We start from the raw sequence: 26,113 nt of genomic DNA, 5'->3' as shown, positions 1-26,113 counted from the left end.
TAGTGGCTCAGATGGTAAAGAATCTGCAATTCAGGAGACTTGGGTTCAATCCCTGGGTTGGGAAGATCCCCTGGAGAAGGGCATGATAACCCACTCCAGGATTCTTGCCTGGAGAATCCCCAAGGACAGAGGAGCCTGGCGGGCTACAGTCTGTGGGGTCACAAAGAGGCAGACACGGCTGAGCAACTAAGCACACACAACCAATATATACAGTAATGTTGAGGGGATGTCACTTCCGTGAATAGGTGACCAAAAACATTGTGATTTCTGTTTGGTAGCTGATGCTCACCCCTAGGGATTTTGATGAAGCAAGCAATCATGATTTAAACAAAACAAAAACACTGCAAGAGAATAGTTGCAAATGATGTGACCAATAAGGGATGATTTCCAAAATACACAAACAGCTCATACAACTCAATAACAACAACAACAAACCCCAAACAACCCAGTCAAAAAATGGACAGAAGATCTAAATAGACATTTCTCCAAAGACATACAGATGGCCAAAAGGCACATGAAGTGTTCATCATCGCTAATTATTAGAGAAACACAGGTGATACAATGAGGTATCACCTCACACCAGTCAGAACGGCCATCATCAAACAATCTACAAACAATAAATGCTGGAGAGGGTGTGGAAAAAAGGGAACCTTTCCACACTGTTGTTGGGAATGTAAATTGGTGTAGCCACTATGAAGAACAGTATGGAGATTCCTTAAGAAACTACAACTAGAGCTACCATATGATCCTGCAATCCCACTCTTGGGCATGTATCTGGAGAAAAATATGGTTTGAAAGGATACATGTGCCCCAGTGTTCACTGCAGTGCTATTTACAATAGCCAAGACACGGAAAACCTGGATGGCCATCAATAGATGAACGGATAAGCAAGATGTGCTTACCACTGCGCCACTTGGGAAGCCCCAGCAAATACGATGCAGTAGGAAAAAAGAAATGAAGGGGAAATCTAATTGAAAGAGACAAGACCTATCAGCCAAACACATTTGGCAGATATCATGGGGGGCCTGATTTAACCAAACATTTAAAGACATGCCCTTCATGTCTTTCCACTTGGGCAGAGAGAGGTGAAGCAACTTACCTACAGCCACACCAGTGAACAGGAACAAACCACAGCACAGCAGCGCCCTGCCACCACGAAGCAAATGTGTCTCTCCTTCTCCCACCCTTCAGCTTTCCCCGCTCCTCTTCCCTTCCAGCTCTGGCTGCCTGCAGAGGTCCTGCACCTGGCTACCCTCACTCCCCGTGTCTCCCGTCCTATCACCATCATTAACATCACCTGACCTCCAGGAGTCCATCCATATATATTAACATAAAGAACTAGAATGTAAACACTTACTGGGTATGTCATGATATAAGGCAATCACTCCCTGGGTCTCCCGCCCCACCATTAGCATCACCTGACCTCCAGGAATCCATCCATTTCTTCCTCTTGTGAGCCACCAGGGTATCTGTGCCACCCCCTCTCCCATTGCTTCCAAGACAGAGCTAGTCACACAAAATACTTGACACCTGCTTAACTGGTTTCACCTGCGATTTCTGGATAAGGAAGAACAACAACTTTCTCGGGGCTGGGGTGGGTTGTTGTTGTTCAGTCGTTACGCTGTGACTGATTCTTTTCGACCCCATGAACTGCAGCACGCCAGGCTTCCCTGTCTTTCACTATCTCCCTGAGTTTGCTTAAACTCATGTCCATTGAGTCGGTGATGCCATCCAACCATCTCATCCTCTGTCACCCCCTTCTCCTCCTGCCCTCAATCTTTCCCAGCTGTGGGGGGTTGGGGGAGGACAAAGTTTCTGGACGCTTAGTAGGAAAGAACACTAGAAAGTCAGTTGGTCTCGAATACTTTGCTCAACTTCGCCTGCCTGGGAGGTGACAATCACTTCATGTCACCAAGTGTAGTTTATCAACAGTGAATGTGAATGGTAAATAGCATGTCTTCCTCTTCTGGGGGATGGGGAGGAGCACCTGTGAAACCCCACGGAAAAGCTTTTTAGTCTACACCATAAGGCCTCTGCACCAGGCCATCCCCTTCCTGAATCACCCTCCCACGCAGCACCAACTCCCTCACCTGCTCCAAATCTTAGCTCAAATGCCTCCTTCTCAGTGAAGCCTTTCCTGACCACCCAAGATAATGAAACCTCACTCTTTTATCCTGCTCCATTTTGTTTCCAAAACACTGTATTACACTGTCATTTATTTATTATGTGCTGTGCTTAGTTGTTAGTCGTGTCTGACTCTTTGTGACCTCATAGACTGTTGCCCACCAGGCTCCTCTGTCCATGGAATTTTCCAGGCAAGAATACTGGAGTGGGTTGCCATTTCCTTCTCCAGGGGAACTTCTGGACCCAGAGATTGAACTGGTGTCTCTTGCATCTCCTGCATTGGCAGACGGATCCTTTACTGCACCACCTGGGAAGCTTCATTTATTATACTTACTGTTTATTGTTTTTCTCAAGCAGGGTTCCCTGCTGTGTCCCAAGTCCCTGCAACAGTGCCCACTGGCCCAATGTGGTGCTCAGCAGATGCTGCTGACTGGCTGAGTGCCCTGCTCACTGCCTGAACTTCCCTTCTTTTCTAGATGCTCCTCTGCTCACAGGCACTGAAAATCCTTCATGTCACTGTCGTGAGGCTGAATGCAGGACTGTGTTATCAGCAACTAGAACATTTTGGACTAGACTGATGAAAGAGAAACTGAAAAACAAAACAAAAATGCAACATTCCGCAATTCTCCCTTTGGTTTCCTTAGGTCGCAGGCCTGCCCTATCAGGCCCTTTCCTCCCATCTCTCCTCTCCTCCCCTGTGCTTTTCTCTTTTATGCCTTGGGTCTCTGTTTTATGGCTGCTTTCTCCTTTGTGAGCTTTTCTTTGCCTTTCTGGAAAGGTGACACAGGAAAGGGCTGTCTGAGCCCTGGGGTTGGAATTTCAGAGGGACAAAACTGAAGGTCTGTGTTGAAGGTGAGTGTGGTCTGTAGTAGCACCCTAGCTAAGGACATGCAGCTGGGTCCTTGTCCTTGTGTCCTGAGATGCTGCAGGGGGCAGGGGCAGTGAGGACTGCAGGTCTGCACTGTGCTTGTAAACATGGAGAGTTCCTTTCCCCTCACCCTGGGAGTTCATGTGTAGGGGAGAGAGGAGGCATAGCGGAAGCTCTGGAGCAGCGGCTTTTTCCTAAAGCAAACGTTCACAGGAACTGCTTAGACTTCCCAAGTGATGAATCTGCCTGTGCCCGAGCAGAGACTGCTGCCTGGTTTCCCAACCACCTCAGCCACCTGCCCACTGCACTTCATGGGCATCTCACTCCTCTGAGGGTGGGGCTGGCAGTGGGGAGCATAGGTGTAGGGGCAACATGCAGACATAGGGGTTGCAGGTGGAAGGATGAGAAGGAAATGGATTTGCCTGACACCTCTAGCTGTAGAAGGACCATCAGGACTGTCTGGGGTCCTGATATTCAAACATGCTCCATGAACCAACAGCATCAGCATCACTGAGAGTTTGCTGAAAATGCAGATTCCTGGGCTCCACCTTATCTTTTGAATTAGAATCTATTTTAACAAGATTCCAGATGATTTGTAGATACTCTAAAATTCAATAAGCACTGTTCTGGGGACTTCTCTGGTGGTCCAGTGTTTAAGCCTCAGTGCTTCCACTGCAGGGGGCATGAAGTTCCATCCCTGGTCAGGGAATTAAGATCCTGCATGCCTCGAAGTACGGTTAAAAAAAAAAAGCACTATTTTAAATAGTCTGTATTTAGCTTATGTTCTGTTTCCAAATGAAACAGTCGAGGAATTTTAATTTCTGTTGTTGTTATGGTCCTCAAGCTATAAGGAAAACCAAATATATATATATATACACACACATCTATATATATTTACATATATATGTACACACATATATAGGCTTCTTTAACTTTTTTAGAACAAATTTTGAAGGCATACTTAGCACAGTATATTTTTAAGTTGAACTTATAGTTCCTTTCTTTTGAAATTCTGATTAAGATTTGACGGTGGAGAAAAGTATAATGAGATTGTCAGCAGAGGCATTTAACATTCCATTTAGTTCAAACAGGATACTTAAAATTCCACCTATATTCATTAGATGGTATTATTTCTTAGGTAAATCACAGTGCACATTTATTAAGAGTTATATTTTCAGTGCTTTATGAGTCTGTATTAATCTCATGTATCCTATGAGAAGGGTACTCTTATCCCCTATTAAATTTACAGACAGGGAGACTGTAGCATAGGGACATTTAATTTAACTGCCCAAGGTCACAGAGCTCACAGATGGAGAGGCAGGTACCGAACCTGGACACTGTGGTGCCAGACTTGTGTGTTTAACCCTGACAATAAATGGCCTGGACCTGCTGGTCTCTCCAGTTAAGAGCTGCCTGAGGTCAGAGGCTCCATTTCTTTATAATCTCAATGATGCTGCTTACAGTGGCCTTCCACATGGCTAAACTTCTAAAGCCTGTGACAGAAAAGGCTATGAATAAAACAGGCACATTGCAAAGGGTTTATTATTATTATTATTGGCCTCATCACATGGCATGTGGGATCTTAGTTCCCTGACCAGGGATCAAGCCTGTGCCCCCTGCATTAGGAGTGTGGAGTCTTAATCACTGGACCACCAGGGAAGTTCCACAAAGGTCTTAAAGTATCATCTGATTTGTTATTTATAACAAAAATGGGAACCTTAAATATAGTAATGATCTGCGCTGAGAATTTGTGGAGTTCAATATCAAAATGGGACATGTATTTCTAAACCATCAAAACTATAGGCTTCACACCAGGGGGTAATGCTTAGTAAATGAGTTTGCCAACCATTCTGATGAAAGTATTAAAGAGAACATCCATTACATTCCTGGGGAGATTGTTGACAATAGTAATGATTTTCTATGGGAATAGGAACAATTCTTATTCCCCCAAACCTTATTGTGTTTAAAATGTCACTTTTACCAAAAACACAAAACAAAACAAGACTCACCTCTGAATATCCTTTGAGTATATACACAAATGCTAGTCATAGAGTTGTTCAATATTAAGTATTACTCAATAATGGCCCCTACATACCACTGATTTCCAGGTAAGATTTGGTTGCTTTAAGGAAAATTGTTAGAAATGAACAAAGGGATAGGGAAGAAGGAAGCTGCCCAGCAAGTGCCCACATGCCCACACCCACAGTCATCCACTCAGGAGATAGCAACACGTGGTCTGCAAAAAAATCATGCATTCCAAAGCAAAATAAATTTCATAAGAGTAAAATAAGCCATTTGAATATCTTACTTTCCCAAGGATCACCTCATTGAAGGGCCCTGGTGGTCCATAGGGTTAGTTTAGTCCAGTTTGACAACCGTATGGATTCTAAAATGCCTAATGAGGTTGCAATGATGACTGAAGGCCTTCCCACACTCATCACACTCATACGGTCTCTCTCCAGTGTGGCTTCTCTGATGTTTTATAAGGAGCGTTCACCTACTAAAGCTTTTACTGCATTGACTGCACTGATAGGGTTTCTCACCAGTGTGGATTCGGAGATGCTGGAAAAGCCCTGCATTCTGACTGATAGCTTTCCCACACTCATTACAGCGATAGCGCTTCTCTCCAGTGTGTATCCTCTGATGCTGAACAAGGTACGAGCTCAGGCGGAAGGCTTTCCCACACTCTTCACATTCATATGGTTTTTCCCCCGTGTGGATCCTTCTGTGTCTAACGAGGCCATTGCTGGCACTGAAGGCTTTCCCGCAGTCCTTACATTGATAGGGTTTCTCTCCAGTGTGGCTCCGCTGATGTTCAATCAGGCCTGACCTCTGGCTGAAGGTCTTTCCACATTCTTCACATTCATATGGCTTCTCCCCAGTGTGGATTCTCTGGTGCTGAGTGAGAACCGAACACTGAGTAAAGCTTTTCCCACACTCGTTGCACTTGTGACGTCTCTCTCCAGTGGGCTGTCTGCTCTGTTTTTCTGTCCTGCTCTCACGTTTGCACATTTCTCTATATTTAGAATCTAAAGGAACATCTCTTTGGAGTTTGCTATTCTCAAAATGTCCCATTTCTTTTAAGACTTCCTGTTTTGATGTCAAGTCCTGGTTTTCAAGTACAGTTTCACCATCTATAATAATAAATAGATCAATGTCATTTTTTTCCTTTATGAAAGAGTGTAACCATAGGATGGGAACGAGGAAGATTCATGTCAAATATACACATTTTAGGATCCAAAACTGGCAGTGTAATGTAACAACCTAAATGGAGATATGGAGACAAAGTAAGGGGTAACCAGCACCTGCTGAAATGGCTAGAGGAGGTCACCCAGACAAGGTGAGGCTTCCAGAGAAGATGTATGCAAGCAGGCACTGTGAAGGGCTTGCTACAAAGCAGGTGCTGCTCTAAATGTTTTATGTATATTAACTTATTAAATCTTCAAATGAGTCTCTGACTCTGTACTCTGATTATTTCCATTTTACAGATGCATAAACTGAAGGCACAGGAAGGTTACTTGACCTGTTCAATGTCCCATAGTTTCTAAGTAGCAGTGCTTAAATTCCAACTGAAACAATTTGGCCCCAGAGTCCACAGTCTCAATTATTACCCTATATTGGACCACCAGAGATCCTCTGAATGGACCTGAAATGTCCTTACCTTGTTCTCTAAATTTGTGGAGCCCAAAAGATTCACATTTGAGCTGTGTCACCATGGACTGAAGCTGGAAAGCTGTTGATTCCTGCTTGGCCTTCAAATGCACTGCATCCCCTGAGAACATTTCAGCAAGTCCATGTTCACAATCTGGAGCCTGAAGACAGGTAGGTATATTTGGGTTCATAAGAGGAGGACTATTGGAACCTGGACTCACACTCAATGAGAGAGGTCATATGGAACGGTATGAGACATTTTATGCAATTGCACAGTGGAAAGCCAAGAGTTTAATTCCACACCCAAAAGCAGAAGGGGGAGAACAAGAGTGGCCCAATGAGGTGTGATGGTTTAAAATATGTTTGTAAGCTCTTCAGTGTTATTTCCACTAAAAGGTGGAGCCTGATTTCTCTCCCCTTGAGTGAGAGCTGTACTTAAAATGCCTCATTTCTACTGAATAGAATGTATGGCAGAAGTCATTGTATATAACTTCTGAGACTAAGTCATAAAAACGTGAGGATTCATCCTTATCCTCTCTTCCTCTATTTCTGACTGTCTCTCAGGGAAGCCAACTGACATGTTGTAAGGACACTCAATGAGCCCTAAGGAGAAACCCAGTAAAGACCACTGCCAACAACCAGTGAGGAACCAAGGCCCCCTACCAACAACCATGGGAGTGAGCCATCTTGAAAGTGGATCCACCCGCTGGAGTAGGTCTTCAGGGGACTATAATCTTGGTTGACATCTTCACTGCAACCACATAAGAGATCCTCCTAAGTGGATCCCGAAACCTGACTCAGAAACTGGGAGGTAATATTTGTTTTTTTAAGCCATTAAAGCTTAGGGGATTACTTGTTACCCAGCAACAGAGAACTAATACATGTGGCTACAACCAACCAACCTGGGTCACCAAACTTCACCCTTCATTTCATATTCTATGTCCAGAAGGCCATCTTCCTCCTCTCACCTGGTTCTCTGGTTCACTGAGCTCTTGCTCCAGGTCTTCAACTGCAGCCACTGCCTCCTCCCCACTCTCAGGATGGTGCTCACGTACCCAGGCCTGGAGCTCCTCAGGCAGGATGGTCAGGAACTGCTCCAGCACCAGGAGCTCCAGGATTTGCTCCTTGGTATGTGTGTCTGGCCTCAGCCACTGATGACAGAGTTCCCGAAGCCGGCTCAGTGCTTCTCGGGGACCAGGAGTCTCTTGATAACAAAAGTGTCTAAAAAGTTGGCGGGAGGCTTCCTGGCCAGAAAAGTTGTTCTCTCGAAGGTAGGTTTCTTGGTCCCAGATAGGGTCTTCCTCCACCTTCACAATCTTAAGTCCATCCTGTTCCCCTGCTGAAGCCATTCTGGGATCAACTTAGAAGGGCTCAATCCAGCCTAGGGTGGAGGTGTAACTGATTTAAGATCCTCTGATTTAATCTTCTTCAGGAGGATGCACCTGACGAGAAAAATTATGTCTTAATGAAATAAGTAATGGGGAAAACAACAAGTGTAAGAACAATAACATGCTATCATTCATGTTAATAAAAGGTATACATATGTATGTTTAGAAACTGAAATAAAAAAAGGCATATGGCAGAATACATTACTGACCCCATTTCTTCACCTTTCCCTGTAGACGTGGACTTTGTTGTGTGTTCCTGCTGTGATTCTGGGTTCAACACATGACCTGACTTGGCCAGTGTAATACTAACAAGTGTGATAGAAGCTAGGGTGATTGCTCTTGCATGCTCGTGCCTTCTATAACTGCTAAGAGGATATATTGGCTTTCAGATGGAACAGATGAGACCATCCTAGGTCAGCTAACAGCCAGATAACCTCCCCCACTCCCGCCCCGCCCTAACATGTGAGTTACTCCAGCTGAGATCTGCAGAGCTCACAGCTGACTGTAGATGTACAAGTAAGCGCTGCCTAGATCACCAAACCCCACAGACTCATGTGCTAAATAAATGTTTATTGTTGTTATCCTGCCAAAGACTTGTAACTGTTTGTTTCACCACATTATTATGGCAATGAAAAACTATTACAGAGGCATGGCATCTGGGAAGGGAACTAGGTAACTTAGAATAAGAGAGGAAGAACATTTTACTTTTCACATAATACCCTCTATATTTTTTCTGATTCTTGAGTCATTTGAAATAAAGTACTTATTCCAAAAAAATAAACAAAGGGATTTCCCTGGTGGTCCAAGGGTTAAGAATCTGCCTTGCAGTGCATGGGACATGGGTTCAATCCCTGGAAAGGGACTAAGATCCTGCATGCTGCAGAGCAACTGAGCCCACATGGCACAATTAGAAGTCTGCACACTGCAACAAAAGAAAAGATCCCAAGTGCCACAACTAAGACCCAAGGCAGCCAAATTAATTAACTTTAAAAAAGAAAAGAAACAAGAGGCTTTAACCAAATATCTATAGAGCTGCTGCTGCTGCTGCTAAGTCGCTTCAGTCGTGTCCGACTCTGTGCGACCCCATAGACGGGAGCCCACCAGGCTCCCCTGTCCCTGGGATTCTCCAGGCAAGAACACTGGAGTGGGTTGCCATTTCCGTCTCCAATGCATGAAAGAGAAAAGTGAAAGTGAAGTCGCTCAGTCGTGTCCGACTCTCAGCGACCCCATGGACTGCAGCCTACCGGGCTCCTTTGTCCATGGGATTTTCCAGGCAAGAGTACTGGAGTGGGGTGCCATTGCCTTCTCCGATCTATAGAGCAAAGAGTAGGAAAACATAATTCTGACAAAGTGTGAAGCAGTGAAACAATGTGGCTTAGGAGCAAGTACATTTGAATTAGGCCTGAAATAACTAACAGAAATTAGTCAGGCAGAGAAAGAGCACTGGGAGGAGATTCAATATCACAGGCCAAGCAAACAACAGGCTCTAACCCTAATCCATTTAACATGCATTAGAGGATAAACAACAGAATGGACGCAGCAGAAAAGTAACAGTGATTATGAGAATACTGAGACTTTACTCTGAATGCAACAGGAGATTAAAAAATATGAAAGAGCAGTTAAGAAGAGAGAATATTTCATATATATATCTTGTTAACTGCTCTTTCATACATATAATATATAAATATACATACATATTGTGATATAAAATATTAAGACACTACAACATTAATATACAGGAGCTTCAGAAGAAAAGAATGTAGTGAATGACTGAGAAATAATAGTTGATGAGAAAAAATTAAGAATTTTCCAGAAATGAAGGCCTGACTTCTCAGATCAAGAGCGCACACCTAGACATAATAGAGTGAAACTGAAGTCTATTGAGGATAAAGAGACTATCTTAATAGCTACCAGAGGAAAAGAGATTACCTATGAAGGAAACACAGCAAAGTGCTCACTAACAGAGTCTAGAAGGCAATCAGAGTGGAGAAATGACTGTTAACACAGAATTTACCCCCAGCTAAATATAAGTAAATAGAGCAAAATGAAGTCATTTACAATCCACAAACACTTCCTAAGAGAATAAGTAAAGGATATAGAGTTCAGCAAAGAAAGGTGAACTCAGAAAGAAGGTATGAAATAGATGAAACAACATAAGCTCAAGAACTGACAAAATATGGTGATAAATTTAAATGATTATGGGGGGAAAATCTCTTGTAATTTATTCACTCACATGTAAGATGATGTACATAAAAGGTTATTTACTGCAGCACTGTTTGTGAGACAAAGGTTGGAAACAACCCAAATGGCCACCAAGATGGGACTAGGTAAATAAATTATAGTAATCCATATAGAACTATGGATGGAGGTTCGTGGCACTTACAGGAGACAGGGATCAAGACCATCCCCAAGAAAAAGAATTGCAAAAAAGCAAAACGGCTGTCTGAGGAGGCCTTACAAATAGCTGTGAAAAGACAGGAAATGAAAAGCAAAGGAGAAAAGGAAAGATTTACCCATTTGAATGCAGAGTTCCAAAGAATAGCAAGGAGAGATAAGAAAGCCTTCCTCAGCGGTCAATGCAAAGAAATAGAGGAAAACAACAGAATGGGCAAGACTAGAGATCTCTTCAAGAAAATTAGAGATACCAAGGGAATATTTCATGCAAAGATAGGCTCAATAAAGGACAGAAATGGTATGGACCTAACAGAAGCAGAAGATATTAAGAAGAGGTGGCAAGAGTACACAGAACTGTACAAAAAAGATCTTTATGACCCAGATAATCACGATGGTGTGATCACTCACCTACAGCCAGACATCCTGGAATGTGAAGTCAAGTGGGCCTTAGGAAGCATCACTACAAACAAAGCTAGTGGAGGTGATGGAATTCCAGTTGAGCTATTTCAAATCCTAAAAGATGATGCTGTGAAAGTGCTGCACTCAATATGCCAGCAAATCTGGAAAACTCAGCAGTGGCCACAGGACTGGAAAAGGTCAGTTTTCATTCCAATCCCAAAGAAAGGCAATGCCAAACAATGCTCAAACTACCGCACAATTGTACTCATCTCACATGCTAGCAAAGTAATGCTTAAGATTCTCTAAGCCAGGCTTCAGCAATACACGAACCGTAAACTTCCAGATGTTCAAGCTGGTTTTAGAAAAGGCAGAGGAACCAGAGATCAAATTGCTGACATCCACTGGATCATCGAAAAAGCAAGAGAGTTTCAGAAAAACATTTACCTCTGCTTTATTGACTAGGCCAAAGCCTTTGACTGTGTGGATCACAATAAACTATGGAAAATTCTCAAAGAGATGGGCATACCAGACCACTTGACCTGCCTCTTGAGAAACCTGTATGCAGGTCAGGAAGCAACAGTTAGAACTGGACACAGAACAGACTGGTTCCTGGTTCCAAATAGGAAAAGGAGTATGTCAAGGCTGTATATTGTCACCCTGCTTATTTAAATTATATGCAGAGTACATCAGAAACACTGGGCTGGAGGAAGCACAAGCTGGAATCAAGATTGCAGGGAGAAATATCAATAACCTCAGATATGCAGATGACACCACCCTTATGGCAGAAAGTGCAGAACTAAAGAGCCTCTTGATGAAAGTGAAAGAGGAGAGTGAAAAAGTTGGCTTAAAGTTCAACATTCAGAAAACTAAGATCATGGCATCCGGTCCCATCACTTCATGGCAGATAGATGGGAAACAGTGGAAACAGTGGCTGACTTTATTTTTCTGGGCTCCAAAATCACTGCAGATGGTGACTGCAACCATGAAATTAAAAGACGCTTACTCCTTGGAAGGAAAGTTATGACCAACCTAGACAGCATATTAAAAAGCAGAGACATTACTTTGCCAACAAAGGTCCGTCTAGTCAAGGCTATGGTTTCTCCAGTGGTCATGTACGGATGTGAGAGTTGGACTATAAAGAAAGCTGAGCATCGAAGAATTGATGCTTTTGAGCTGTGGTGTTGGAGAAGACTCTTGAGAGTCCCTTGGACTGCAAGGAGATCCAACCAGTCCATCCTAAAGGAGATCAGTCCTGGGTGTTCATTGGAAGGACTGATGTTTAAGCTGAAACTCCAATACTTTGCCCACCTGATGCGAAGAGCTGACTCATTTGAAAAGACCCTGATGCTGGGAAAGATTGAGGGCAGGAGGAGAAGGAGACGACAGTATGAGATGGTTGGATGGCATCATCGACTCAATGGACGTGGGTTTGGGCGGACTACGGGAGTTGGTGATGGACAGGGAGGCCTGGCGTGCTGTGGTTCATAGGGTCCACAAAGAGTTGGACACGACTGAGCAACTGACCTGAACTGATATAGTAATCCATAACTACTGCTGTGCAGTTTTTTAAAATGAGGAAGCTCTTTATGTACAGATATGAAAGGATGGGCAAGATCCATTTAGTGAAAAAAGCAAGGTAGAAAGCTACCGTGAAAAATATTAACAAAAGGGAAAGGGGAAGAAAAAAATATATACATATATATATTTGGATACCTGAGCAACATTACTTGTCCCTGGGAATGGGAAATAAGTGGTTGGGAGCAGGTATGATGTGGAATTTTTCAAAGGAGAGCCCTTATTACATTTTTTACATGAGAATGTTTTACTACACAAAAGGGGAGGAATATAAAACTAAAATTCTTTATAATAACAAGATGTGGTAGATGGTCAGTTCAGTAAAAGGAGTGTATTAATGCCTTTGGTGTCAGGAGAATAGAAATACTGAACAATAGACTTCATTTTAAAAATTCTAAAAGTAAATACACATCTTATAATTTTAAGGGTAAATCAACAAGGAACTGGAGCAAATGGAACTTTCATACATTGATATGATAGTTTAATGGGTACAACCCCTTTGAAAAATTCTTTAGAACTATCTCTTAAAGCTTGAGAATAAAAATGTTCTACAGCTGTGGTATCAAGTAGCCCAGAACTGATCTATTCAATCAACAATTCATTTCAGAGAATACATTTTTGTAAGTCCATCAGTTAGTGACAACACATAGCTTTTGAAAATCAGTTAGTTGGGAATGACTTGTTCCAATAAACAGCTCTGAGTGCCAACTAATGAACAACAGTTTGTCCCATGAAACCATGCCTCCACAGATGTCAGCCCACTGAACCCCATGCTTCTCAAAACCCTTATGTAAAAGCAGCAATCTCTTCTATACCTAGTGAGGACTGTACCTAGGTCCTAGTGAGAGGATCTCTTCAGCTGTCTTTTCATTTCAGATACTGAGTGATGGTCTCAACATTTTTTGACAAGATGAATGTCTGTGTACCCCCTGATCCAGTAATTCCACTGTTAGATTTATACCCCAAAGAAACAAGTGCTTATGCCCACTAAAAGCTAAAAATACAGGAATGTTCAGAGCAGTTTTATTCAAAATAGTTCCAAACTAGAAATAACCCAACTGTCCCTCAACCCTCAACTTGCAGAATAAATAAAGAGTGTAACTGTGGTAGGCAGAATTCTAAGATTGCCCTATGATCTCCATCATGTTATCATGTCCCTTAAGATTGTTAGTTTACATGATAAAAGGTATTATTAAGATGTAATTAAGTTTAGCAATCAGTTGACCTTAGGAGGTCTCTAGGTGGGCCCAACCTACTACATAACTTCTTTAACTGAAATTTTTTTTACAAGAGGAAGTCAGAGAGTTGAAGCATGAGAAGGATTAGATACACAACCACTGACTCGCTGATGGAGGGAGCCACCTGTAAAGGAATGCAGGCAGCCTCTAGAAGCTGAGACCTGACTCACAGGGGCAGCCAGCAAGGAAAGGGAGACCTTAGTCCTACCATGGACGTCAGTTCTACAACTGAAAAGAAACTGAATTCTGTAGCTGGTTTAAGACTCTTGTATTTTCAAAACACAGTTAATAAATTTGGTGCCATTTACATTAACTAATCAAAGTTTTCCTATTTGATTCCTTCTGCTGTCCTGCTTCACGGCTCTGTTCCAGTGAGAAGGAGTCCCTGTGTTGCTGGAACTTTCACTCTAAAGGGGAAGATTAAAAACAATTAATTAACAGCAACAACAACAAAAGTAAGGAGGCAGATAAAATAATGAGCAGTTGTGATAAGTACTGTGAGGAAAACCAACCAACATCAAGTTATCAAATAAATGTAGGACCTATTAAGATAGGATGATGAGAGGTGAGGTAGCTAATGAGCCCTAAGAACAGTAAGGACTGAGCTCTGCAGAGTAGAGGTGGGGGGGGCAGAGAGAGAACTGTTCAAAACCCCCAACAGGACATAGAAGTTTATTTTTTATTCTAAATGCACAGGAAAGCCACTGTAGGCATATAGGAGGGTAAGCGACAAGACCAGGTTTATGTTTTAAGAAGCTCTGCTACTGGATAGTAAGCGAGCTGAGGGAATGAAGATGGAGGCAAGAGTGGAAGAAGAAAAGGCAAGCATTGAAAGAGTGGAGGAGGAGGCTAGTTCACTGGATCCAAAAGACAGCCACTTAGGTATAATGTCAATATATTCATCAAATTAACTTTGAAAAAACACAACTGAAAGGAAAAAGAGCTTAACTTTTGTTTGAAAAAAGAGCTTCAATCTTTGGGCAGATATTTACGAGCTAAGAGCTGGGTATACACAGGAGTTTATAACTCATGGGGATAAAATTATAATACAATGAAAACCATAATCTTGAAGATGTGTACAAGGAAGTAGGACAATTCACCCTAAATTTAAGATTCAGTTCCCATGTATTACCTGTTATCCACAAAGGGGACTCACTTCAAAAATATTCACTAAGTGCCTATATGTGTCAGGCAGCAAGTATATGATAAAAGAGTGATACAATTACAGAATCTGAAGTGTCCTCATCTTCCTTAACTGAACTAAAAACACTAAACCACGAGGTGGCAGAAAGTGTGTAAAACAGCGTTTCTCTTTCTTTTTTCTGACACCATACGTGTGCCACCCAGGGATCTTAGTTCCTTCACCTGGGTTCTAACCCGTGTCCTGTGCACTGCAAGTGCCAGGTCCTAACCACTGGACCGCCAGGGAATTCCTGAGCTTTTTTATTAGCTTCAGCATATTAGCAATTACGAAGAAATAATGAAAATAATAAACCACCTGCGCTGTAAAATAAATTCCAAAGGAAAACTGATCACAATGGCAAAGAAAAAAGGAATAACTTAAATACCATGAGGAAACTGGCACATTTGGAAATGGAGATACTCTAGGAAAGGACTGGAATATTCTTCAACCAGGCACTAGGGTGGGGAGAAAGGAGGGAAAGGATTATTGTCATTGTTTAGTCGCTAAGTCGTGACCTAGACTTTTGAGACCCCCATGGGCCACAGCCCGCCAGGCTTCTCTGTCTATGGGATTTATTTCCCAGGCAAGAATACTGGAGTCGGTCGCCATTTCCTTCTCGAGCCAGAAGTGGAACCCACGTCTCCTATATTGGCAGGCAGATTCTTTACCACTGAGCCATCAGGGAAGCCCAAGGGAAGGATAGGACTATTTAAAATTAGGAGACTTAACTAGATGCAACGAATGGTCTTTAATTGGACCCTAGCTGGTGTAAACCAATTGCAAAAAGCATTTGTAGGGCAACGAGGGTAAATTCGAATATGCAGTAGATGTCAGGTAATATTAGGGAATGCGCTTAAGTTTAGTTGAGTGTATTGATATTGGGGTTATGATTTGTGAATATAAAATGTCCTTAAGTTTCAGAGATGCACATACGAAACTATTTAAGGGTGACAAGTCACGATGCTTGTAATTTATTTTGAAATATTTAAATAAAAAAGATGCGATAAATACTGTTTAATGTTAACACTTGTTAAATAAAAGTGATGGGTATATAGGAAGTTGGGCTTTAGACAGGGAGCGAAAGCAACTTCCGGAAGCTCCTCTTCCACCTCCTCACCTCGGGTCTGGTCACAAAGCTCCGCCTCCACAAGGGGGTCTTCTCCCACGACCCCAGCGGGGGCAGGGGCGGGACCTCCTTCTATCCGAGGCGTGTGTCCAGGTCACCACGAGAGGCCGGCGGGGGCCACGCCCGTGCAGACGTCCCGTCATCACCTACTCCAAGGCACCGATCTTAATCTTCCTGGGGCGGGCGAGTCGGACGAAGGGCCTGGGACTCACCTTCGGGATCGCAGGAGCCCCAGGTCCGCCGCGCAGGCAGCATCACTCAGACAACCTACAAAGGCCGGAAGTACGTCATCGTACCGAGCCCCGTCGATGAGCAGCCCTTTCCCTGCTAGGCGCATTCTTGTACTCTCTAGGAGCTCCGGAGGTTAATGCACTTGGTGACTACTTCATCACGAAGCTCGGAGCCAGAAATCCAGGCCTAGGAGGGGAAATCCCCGCCCCCCGAGATTTCTGTGCTGGGTGATTCTGGGCATCTAGAAGTCAATGGTCGTAGCAACGCAAAATGTTAGGGCTGGAAGGGACTTCATTGTTCCTCCAGTTCTGGCTGTTACCATCCATTCCTTCCTGAGGCTCTCCCCTAACTGTCGTCCCTTTAACACCACAAAGGAGAGATGGTAGCTGTGGTTGGGCTTTTGTTTGTTTTTAACTTTCAAACTCTGTTTTCCGGAATCTCAGTCTAAAAGGAGAGAACACAGGCACATAAACGAGTAACTACATACAGCTGGTTTGTAGGTGAAATGAAAGAAAAATGAAGTAAATGTAAGTCGATTAGGATAGTCCCTGGACCATAGTAAATGCTGCAGGGATAGATAATATATGTTAAGAAGTTGAATTTTTTTTTTTCATTCATTCATTTATTCATTCACACAATACACCTTTATGTAATAGTTTTCACATCAGTCACTAACCTTCAGGTATACAGAAATGGAAGAAGCTGCATCTTTGTCTTTAAGGGAAGCCATGAAATCAGAAAATGAGCAAGACTGTACTCAAATCTATTGTCTAGGAAGTGTTCTGCTGCTGCTGCTGCTAAGTCGCTTCAGTCGTGTCCGACTCTGTGCGACCCCATAGACGGCAGCCCACCAGGCTCCGCCATCCCTGGGATTCTCCAGGCAAGAATACTGGAGTGGGTTGCCGTTTCCTTCTCCAGTGCATGAAAGGGAAAAGTGAAAGTGAAGTCGCTCAGTCGTGTCCAACTCTTAGTGACCTCATGGACTGCAGCCTACCAGGCCCCTCCGTCCATGGGATTTTCCAGGCAAGAGTACTGGAGTGGGGTGCCATTGCCTTCTCCGTGAATTTTTTTTTTTAATCCATTCATTTAACATTCTCTTTGAAAGCATTCTTTGTGTCAAAGGTTTCCTGTAAGGACTGGACATAATAATAATGAACACAAGTCTTGACCCTTATGAAGCTTAAAAGAGAAATATAGACACTGGGAGATCTAGTATATATAATTTGAGTGAAACATAGGCATGAAAGTGGAAAACACATATTACAAATTTTGGTCTTAAAAACATCACAAACATGAAAGTCAGAAAAAAAATTTTATTAATTGCCTGACACACATCTATAACAATTTTTAACTAAATTTTTGACTTTATATTCTTGAACTGTCTTTTAATGTTAATTTTGTAATATAATTTTTCTAGAAAGAATGAAAAGGTATGTAGTCTATCCTCTAGCATAGCTGATCAAAAAACATTTTAAATGGTTGGTATTTGGGTAATCCTCTATCAAGCTCTTTCAGTTATGAGCTACAAGATGTTAGGATGTTTTAAGTTTATTGTATGAGGACTAATCTGAGAATCTCTTATATCAATGACACTATCTAGATTGTTTTGATGTCCTCATTGTGTCAGTATTATTTATGTATTTATTTTTGGCTGCACCAAGGGCAGCATGCAGGATCTTAGTTCCTCCACCAGGGGTCAAATCTGTGTACCCTGTGGAGTCTTAACCACTGGACCTCCAAGGAAGTACCAGTGTCAGTATTTTAAGTCAAAAGTTCAAGAAATACAAATCTCTTTCCACAGTGCTCAGTGATTCACATCACTTCATTAATTATATTATTAAATAATCCAAGAGCCAATGGATTTATTCAAAATTTAGCTTTCCTCTTACTGTTTTTGTGTAATCTGAAATGTTTTGTTATAATTTGCTTCTTTATATCAGAATAAAAATCTGTTTATTTTATTGAATATCTGTTTTTTTGTTACATTCTTTTAAATTTTCTCTGTTCTGTAATAAATTATCTTTATTTCAGAACTTATCACTTATTCCTTAAATCATATCAAAATGTCTTTCCAAATTGCAGATAAAATGACTTATTTCTAAGTCATTATCTTATTTCCTCAGTACAGGTTTGGATTACACAGGGGCATGCATTTATGAAAATACAAACTCCACAATGAAGATAATACATTTTAGGATTCCCCTGGTGGTCCAGTGGTTAAGAATGCACCTGCCAATGTAGAGGACACAGGTTCCCGGGAGATCTCACATGCTGCAAAGCGACTAAGCCTGTGCACCACAACTACTGAGCCCACACTCTAGAGCCTGGAAGCCAAAACTACTGAGCCTCTGTGCTGCAACTATTGAAGTCAGTGTGCTTAGAGCCTGTGCTCCACAAGAGAAGCCACCTCAATGAGAAGCCCATGCACCACAACAAAGAGTACCCCTTGCTCGCCATAATTAGAGAAAGCCAGAGTGCAGCAATAAAGATCCAGTACAGCCAAAAATAAATAAGTAAAAATTTAAAACTTCTACAAGCTTGCTAAACTCTTTTATTAATCATCATAATTTGTTCAGTTATCTTGGACTTGCTATTTAAACAATTGAGCATATTCCTTGAAACAGCTATGCGTTGTAAAAAAGAACAGAGAATGTTGTACATCATCTAGTTATACAAAGGGTAAAGTCTCAACCTGCGGCAGTCGCCCATCAACAGTTGGGAAAAACAGAATGAAGCATCCTGGGCTTTGGATAAAGGAGCCCCTAGATGATTAAGATGGAAATCCGAAGAAGAATTTCAGTGACCCTAGATTCTTGCATCTTCCCATGCATAGAAAAGCACAAAAATCATTAACTTGAGATATTTGTTCTTTGTGATTAGCAGTTATCTTTTACACGATGGTGTGATCACTCACCTAGAGCCAGACATCCTGGAATGCAAAGTCAAGTGGGCCTTAGGAAGCATTACTACAAACAAAGCTAGTGGAGTGATAAATTCTAGCTGAGCTATTTCAAATCCTAAAAGATGACTTTGTTGAAGTGCTTCACTCAATACGCTAGCAAATTTTGAAAACTCAGCAGTGGGCACAGGACTGGAAAAGGTCAGTTTTCATTCCAATCCCAAAGAAGGGCAGTGCCAAAGAATGTTCAAACTACCATACAATTGCATTCATTTCACATGCTAGCAAGGTAATGCTCAAAATCCTTCAATCTAGGCATCAACAGTATGTGAACTGAGAACTTCTAGATGTTCAAGCTGGATTTAGAAAAGGCAGAGGAACCAGAGATCAAATTGCCAACATCTGTTGGATCATAGAAAAAGGATGAGAATTCCAGAAAACAAGTACTTCTACTTCATTGACTACACTAATGCTGTTGACTGTGTGGATCACAACCAACTATAGAAAATTCCTCAAGCGATGGGCATACCAGACCATCTTAAACTATTTCCTGAGAAACCTGTATGCAGGGCAGGAAGCAACAGTTAGAACCGGACATGGAACAATGGACTGGTTCAAAATTGGGAAAGGAGTACGTCAAGGCTGTACATTGTCACCCTGCATATTTAACTTCTGTATGTAGTGTGTGTGGGAAAACCTTTAGCCAGAGCAGCCACCTCCTTGGACGTCACAAATCCACACCAGGGAGAAGCCATACCTGTGCAAAATGTGTGGCAAAGCCTTTATGTGGAATTCACATCTTCTGAGACATCAGTGGATCCATGGTGATTAAAAACCTTTAGAATCCTGACCCTGGACAGACCTATGAGAGTCAGGGAAGGAAGGAAAGCAAGCGGGAAAATGTTGAGGCTCCTATGTCTTATAAATGTAATGAGTGTGAGAGAAGTTTCACTAGGAATAGAAGCCTTATTAAAAGCATCAAAACATCCACAAGACTGAGAAACCCTATCAGTGTGATACATGTGGAAAAGGCTTCACCTGAATTTCATTCCTTATTCACCATCAAAGAAGCCACATTAGGAAAAATATTCTATCTCCATGACCCATGTCTTATATGGCAGAGTTGGTGTTCATTCCTCATTGAACTGAGGCCACCCTGGAGCCCTTGCTGACTAGAAAATTGTAAATTTGGCTTTATTTACCACCACACATTATCAGATGTTTGTTAGAAAATAGAATCTGGTTGAAATGAATTATCTTCTATATTCTAGGTGATTGAGAGACAACAACAACACAAACTTGTTTGATGGAGGCCATGGGAGAGTTTTCTTGAAGAGGTCTGACCTGAAATGGTTTGTTCTCACCTATTGAACTTAAAAGGGCTCCCAGATTGACTAATTAATCATCCTCAGCCACACGTTATGACAAGTAGAAGGCTGTGATTTGGAGACTGTTGCTCTTTTTATCTCACTTATAATGAAACCTCCATGGTTTGTCAGATTCATGAAATCTTATACACACACACACACACCCTTCCACACACACATATACTATACCAGTGAGACACCTTCACAGCTCTGAAAATCTGATGTCCTCTAGAGTTCTGAAGAATTTGTCATCAAAACTGTTTGTGCTTGTGCCTAACTGTGAGGGGCTAGATTCTGAGTCAGTCTAGCGCATGTTTTGCCAAGCACATAGGATTGACAGAGTGGGGACAAGGGTGGGGTTACTTGTGACAGAATCAAAGGGAATCCAAATTTCTTTACCAGGAATTCTAGTATGAATGCCTTAAATAGCTTCTTTTTCATTGAATCATTGTAATCATACATTGTGATTATTAATCATACATAATTACATATGGAATTACATTCTTTTATTAATGTTTCCCTGAGATTAATTTTGCTACTCTTGGAGAAAAAAAAAATGTCCCTAGGCAGGCAATGTGAAAATCAGTTATTAAGTCAGGATAAAATAATAAATTCTCTAAAGCTCAGCATCTTGGTTCTTATCTTTTAGTTCTCTTGGGCCTGACCAAGGGCTCTCTAGAGCCTCTACTATCCTGCTCACAAACCTTCTCCCTCTCCCCAGCTGGAACATACTATATCAAGACTTACAGTTACTAAGTTCAAACTTCTCTGGGTCAGTGAGTTCATACCAGGTATTTAAAACAAGTATGACTTATGGTTTCAAAACTCCGCATTTAGTGTTGATTGTCTTGGTCTTCTTATATATTGAATCTCAAACCAGCTGTGTGGTACCACCTCCTCCGGTATTCATGATAACAACTGTAACCATTAAGTTAACTTCTCAGGTTACCTACTTTCCCTTGAACATACTTTGTAAACCATGTTATTATTTTCTTCATGACAGTCAAAATTGCAGTCTTATGAATTCAAGTGGCAAGTTTTTTTTTTTAGTCAGCATTATGAAAGAAATATTTATTATGTATATTTCAAATGGAACTGATTTTACAAAAGTGTTTCAAGATGACTACTTTCCTGCAAAGTTTATTAGTGCATCCCTTCTCTTTATTACAGAAATATGCTTTTGCTTTTGAATCTGCTCACACTTCTCACTTGGTTTCTGGCATCAGCAACAATTTCTTCCTTATTTACAATATCACTCAAGGACTCAGGAATTCAGGTATCTCAAGGTTTTCTGCCACCTTTCACAATGGATGGCTTTACCATTGTGATACATTCTTACTTGCTTATCCAAAAGTTTTTGCAGATCTGTCCAAGTCCCTGTTTTTATGCTGGGTTCCAAGCCTTGGTATTTCAAAGTTTTCAAGGGACACAATTTAAGAAATCCTAATGTAAATGATTTGTATTACAATAATAAACAATATAGTTATTTAGTTTGAATTCTTAAACTGATAAAAATCTATTTTATGATTTTCAAACTTCCAGAACATACTTGTGTTAGTCTGTGTTCTCCAGACAAACATAACCAATAGGATGCATATATAATGAGATTTATTATTAAAAATGACTCACATGATTATGGAGGCTGAGAAGTTGCAAGATGTGCAGCTGGCAAGCTGGAGACCCAAGAAAGCTGATGGTGAGATTCCAGTCCAAAAGCCAGCAGGTTTGAGAATCAAGAAGAACCAATGCTTCATTTCAAGTCTGAAGGCAGGAAAAGACAAGTCTGAAGGCAGTTCAACGCCGTTAGGAGGAGTTCCCTCTTACTTCAGACAGGATCAGACTTTCTTGTTCTATTCAGGTCTTCACCTGATCATCCACATTAGGAAGAAAAATCTGCTTTATGCAGTTAACCAATTCAAACACTAATCTCATCCCAAAACACTTTCACAGACACACCAAGAAAAATGTTTGACCAAATATCTGGGTATCCTGTGGCTCAGTCAAGTGGACACAAAATTATCCATCACAATACTGTAGTTACAGGCATTAGCTAAGTATTAAATCTCTTAACCATGCTTCCCCCTTTTGATCTCTAGTTCTTACAAGTAACAGTAAGAACCTAGGAAATAATGTTTGGAGCCTTCTTACCCTGCTTACAGATCAGGACAAAGAAAGGCTGGTATGAGGCTGAGACACAGGAGATAATGACTGGCTCACTACTGTATTCAGAGCACCTAGCAGAGTTCCTAATGAATGAATGATTCCAAAGATTGGTTGATTCTACTTGCTCTTTCATATCAACATAAAATCTCGCTGGCACCTACTGCTAGAGACCAAAGTGTTCACATACCTATTTTCACAACTAATGGTTTTTCTGTTGTACCTATATCACATTGGCTGAGATACAGGATATAAAAAGACTTCCCTGAGATTCAACAGTGTATGCTACCTGCTGATGAATATTTAGGAGTTAAGTACCTAAAGGTAGGATTGCATCTAGCTGCATAATGCCTTAGTTATTAAACATTTGTTTCTTGGGGCTGAGTAGCCCCAATCTATGCTTGCTGATGTGGGGCTCATCTTTCTGTGCCTCCTGGTCTCTTCCCAACTCAGTTACTTTAAGGAATAAAAGGGTCCCCAATGCTCCAGCCACCTTTGCAGGGTAGAGTCCTTCATATTACTCCCTGAGCTCCCAGTCAAGCAGATAATACTCTTCTGGTGATTGGTGTTTGTAACCTTGAAGTGCTTATATTAAATTTCTTTCTTCACGTTGTTTTTAAAAAAGCGTGCCTAAATTCAGCTGATAGAATTTAAACTTACAATAAAGAAAAAGAAGTTAAAGTAACTAGGAGTGAGGGTAATTGGGAGGTGATGTGGGGGGCATGAAATAGTGAATTGACACAGTGCCTCCATTGTTCGAGGAGGCAATTTACTCTTGAATAAAATGTCTGTTCATGATTTTGCCCATAGCCAATTGAATTGCTTAATTGCTGCCATTAGGTAAGTTCTTTTTATATGCTCAGTAGAAGTCCTCTGTCAGATGAAGTGACGTGAAAGTCACTCAGTCATGTCTCTTTGCGACCCCATGGACTATACAGTCCATGGAATTCTCCAGGCCATAATAGTGGAGTGGGTACCCTTTCCCTTCTCCAGGGGATCTTCCCAACCCAGGGATCAAACCCAGGTCTCCCGCATTGCAGGCAGATTCTTTACCAGCTGAGCCACAAGGGAAGATATATGGTATAAATTATATCAGATATATGGTATAAAAATATTTTCCCATTTCTTTAGTCCTCTAACAGAGGACTAATAATCCTTTAATCCTCTTAACAGAGTCTGTCACAGAGCAAAAGTTTTAAATCTTGATGAAGACCAAATTATTAATTTTTCCTTTAATAAATCATGCTTTTGATGTCAATTCTCACCATCTTTACCTAGGTGCTGATGATTTCCTCTTATGTGTTCATTGAAGCTTTATGGTTTTATGTTTTAGCTCCATGATCTATTTTCAGCTTTTTGTAAATATAAGGTGTATGGTTCAAGCTGAGTTGTTTTTACTTTTTTGCCTATGGATGTCCAATTGCATCAGCACCTTTTTCTGAAAAGGCTATCCCTCCTCCACGGAACTGTTTCTGCACCTTTGTGAAAAATCAGTTGGGCATTTTTGTGTGGACCTACTTATGGGTTCTCCAACCTGATCCACTGAACTATATGTCTACAATACTACATTCTTGATCACTATTGTAGGCCTTAATATCAGGCAGAGTGATTGCTCCCACTTTATACTTTTACAAAATGTAGTTTTTCTAGGTCCTTTGCCTTTCTGTATAAATTTTAGAACAAGCTTATCTATATCTTCCAAAAAAATTTTGCTAGAATTTTGAAATAATTTATATTGGACCTGTAAATCAATGTAGGGAGAATTGGTATCTTTACTATGTGTGTCTTCTAATTCATGAACACAGCATGTCTCCATTTATTTAGACCTTTGATTTCTTGCAACAGCTTTTTGTCATTTTCTCAGTCCAGATACAGATCCTGTACATTTCTGTTAGATTTATACCCAAGCATTTAATTTTCTTAGGAGCAACTACAAATGGCATTGCATTTTACACTTCAATTTCTGATTGTCTATTATTAGCATATAGAGATAGGATTAATTTTTGCACACTGATTTTGTATCTTTCAACCTTGTTGAATTTGCTTACTAGTCCTAGAAGTTTTTTGTAGGTTCCTTGGGATTTTCTAGGTGCACAATTACATTACCTATAAATATGCAGTTTTTTCATTTCACATCATTTTTGGCCTTAGTGCACTTCCAGTAAGTACTTCCAATATATGTTAAATAAGAATGATGGGAGTGAACATACTTACCTCGATCCCAGTCTTACAGGGAAAGTATTGTATTTGAATGAAATCAGCTGTAGGTGTTTTGCAGATCTTTTTTATGAAGTTGGAGAAGTTACCTTCTATTTCTAGGGTGCTGAAAGTTTCTATTATGAATGAGAATTGGATTTTGTCAAATGCTGAAGACTGAAACAGCTTTACATATTAGAATGAATCTTGATTGTGGTATATAACTCTTCATAAATACTTTGATTTCATTTGCTAATATTTCATTGCATCTAAGTTCATGAGAGATACTGGTTTCCGGGGGAGGTGGTTTCCATTCATTGTTTCATTATGGTATCAGAGTAATATTAGCAACATGACAAGAGTTGGGAAATATAACGTTTTCTATGTTTTGAAAGAAACTGTGTAAAATTGCTGATCATCCTTCCTCCAATGTTTGGTAGAATTCTCTAGTGAAGCCCTCTAGGCCTGAATATTGGGGAACTTTAAACTATGAATTCAATTTCTTTAATTGCCAAAGGATTATTCAGATCATCTATCTTGGTTGGGGGTTTTGGTTACTTATATTTTTTGAAGAATTGGTCTAGTTGTCAAAGTTATAAGTGCAAAGTTGTTCAGTCTGCCCTCATGAAGCTTTTAATAAACAATGCAAGATCTGTAGTGATATCCCATGTTCATTCCTGTTACTAGTGGTTTGTATCTTCTCTCTTTTAATCTTATTGGCTTTGTTAAGTTTATTTTATTGGAAATTTTTTTTGAAGAAACAGCTTATGTTTTGATGATTTTTCTGTTTTCTTATTCTCAATTTCATTAATTTCTGCTATTATCATTAGTATTTTCTTCTATCTACTGCCTTAGTTTTATTTTGCTCTTGATTTTTAGTTTATTGAAGCAGGAACTTCAATTATTGATTTCAGACTATTCCATTTTTCTAATATAAGCATTTAGTGCTATAATTTTCCTTCTCATTTAGTGCTATAATTTTCCTTCTCAACATTTCTTTAGCTGTGTCTCACATCTTGTCATAGGTTGTACTTATTTCCCTTCAATATATGTATTTTAAAAAATTCCGTTGAGAGTTCCTTCCTGACCAGGGCATTATTTAGAAATGTTTTCCTTAGTTTCCAAATGTTTGGAGATTTTTCTATTGTCTTACTGTTATTTCTTAGTTTGGTTCCATTGTGGTCAGAGAATATACTCCATATGATTTCAATTACACAAACAGCATTTTTCCCACAAAAAAGCACCCAGCCCAGATAATTTTACATCAGAATTCAACTTTCAAATACAAGATAATTTCAATGCTTTACAAATGGT

At 40.8% G+C, this 26,113-nt stretch overlaps 1 protein-coding gene across 4 annotated transcripts in view; it reads right to left on the bottom strand.

The window, feature by feature from the left end:
• Positions 1 to 16,224, bottom strand: part of ZSCAN31 (zinc finger and SCAN domain containing 31) — a 39,830-nt gene extending 23,606 nt beyond the window's left edge. The window contains exons 1-6 of one of the 4 annotated variants that reach the window (XM_081523058.1): positions 15,938 to 16,224; positions 13,946 to 14,044; positions 7,612 to 8,085; positions 6,654 to 6,804; positions 5,536 to 6,126; positions 2,459 to 2,713 (exon numbers count right to left, since the gene is read on the bottom strand). In XM_081523058.1, coding sequence (XP_081379184.1) covers positions 2,694 to 2,713; positions 5,536 to 6,126; positions 6,654 to 6,804; positions 7,612 to 7,992 — 1,143 coding nt within the window. In that variant the 5' untranslated portion in view covers positions 7,993 to 8,085; positions 13,946 to 14,044; positions 15,938 to 16,224 and the 3' untranslated portion in view covers positions 2,459 to 2,693. Of the gene's footprint in view, positions 1 to 2,458; positions 2,714 to 5,300; positions 6,127 to 6,653; positions 6,805 to 7,611; positions 8,086 to 13,945; positions 14,045 to 15,937 lie in introns of all 4 variants that reach the window. The other 3 variants (XM_081523059.1, XM_081523057.1, XM_081523055.1) reach the window with 3 other exon arrangements.
• Positions 16,225 to 26,113: the final 9,889 nt, after the last annotated feature.

The sequence above is a fragment of the Giraffa tippelskirchi genome, chromosome 8 (assembly GCF_054371585.1).
Source record: "Giraffa tippelskirchi isolate mGirTip1 chromosome 8, T2T-mGirTip1v1.2.pri, whole genome shotgun sequence".
NCBI lineage: Eukaryota > Metazoa > Chordata > Mammalia > Artiodactyla > Giraffidae > Giraffa > Giraffa tippelskirchi.
The sequence above is the reverse complement of the archived record's forward strand: the minus strand, read 5'-3'. Positions and strand labels throughout refer to the sequence as shown.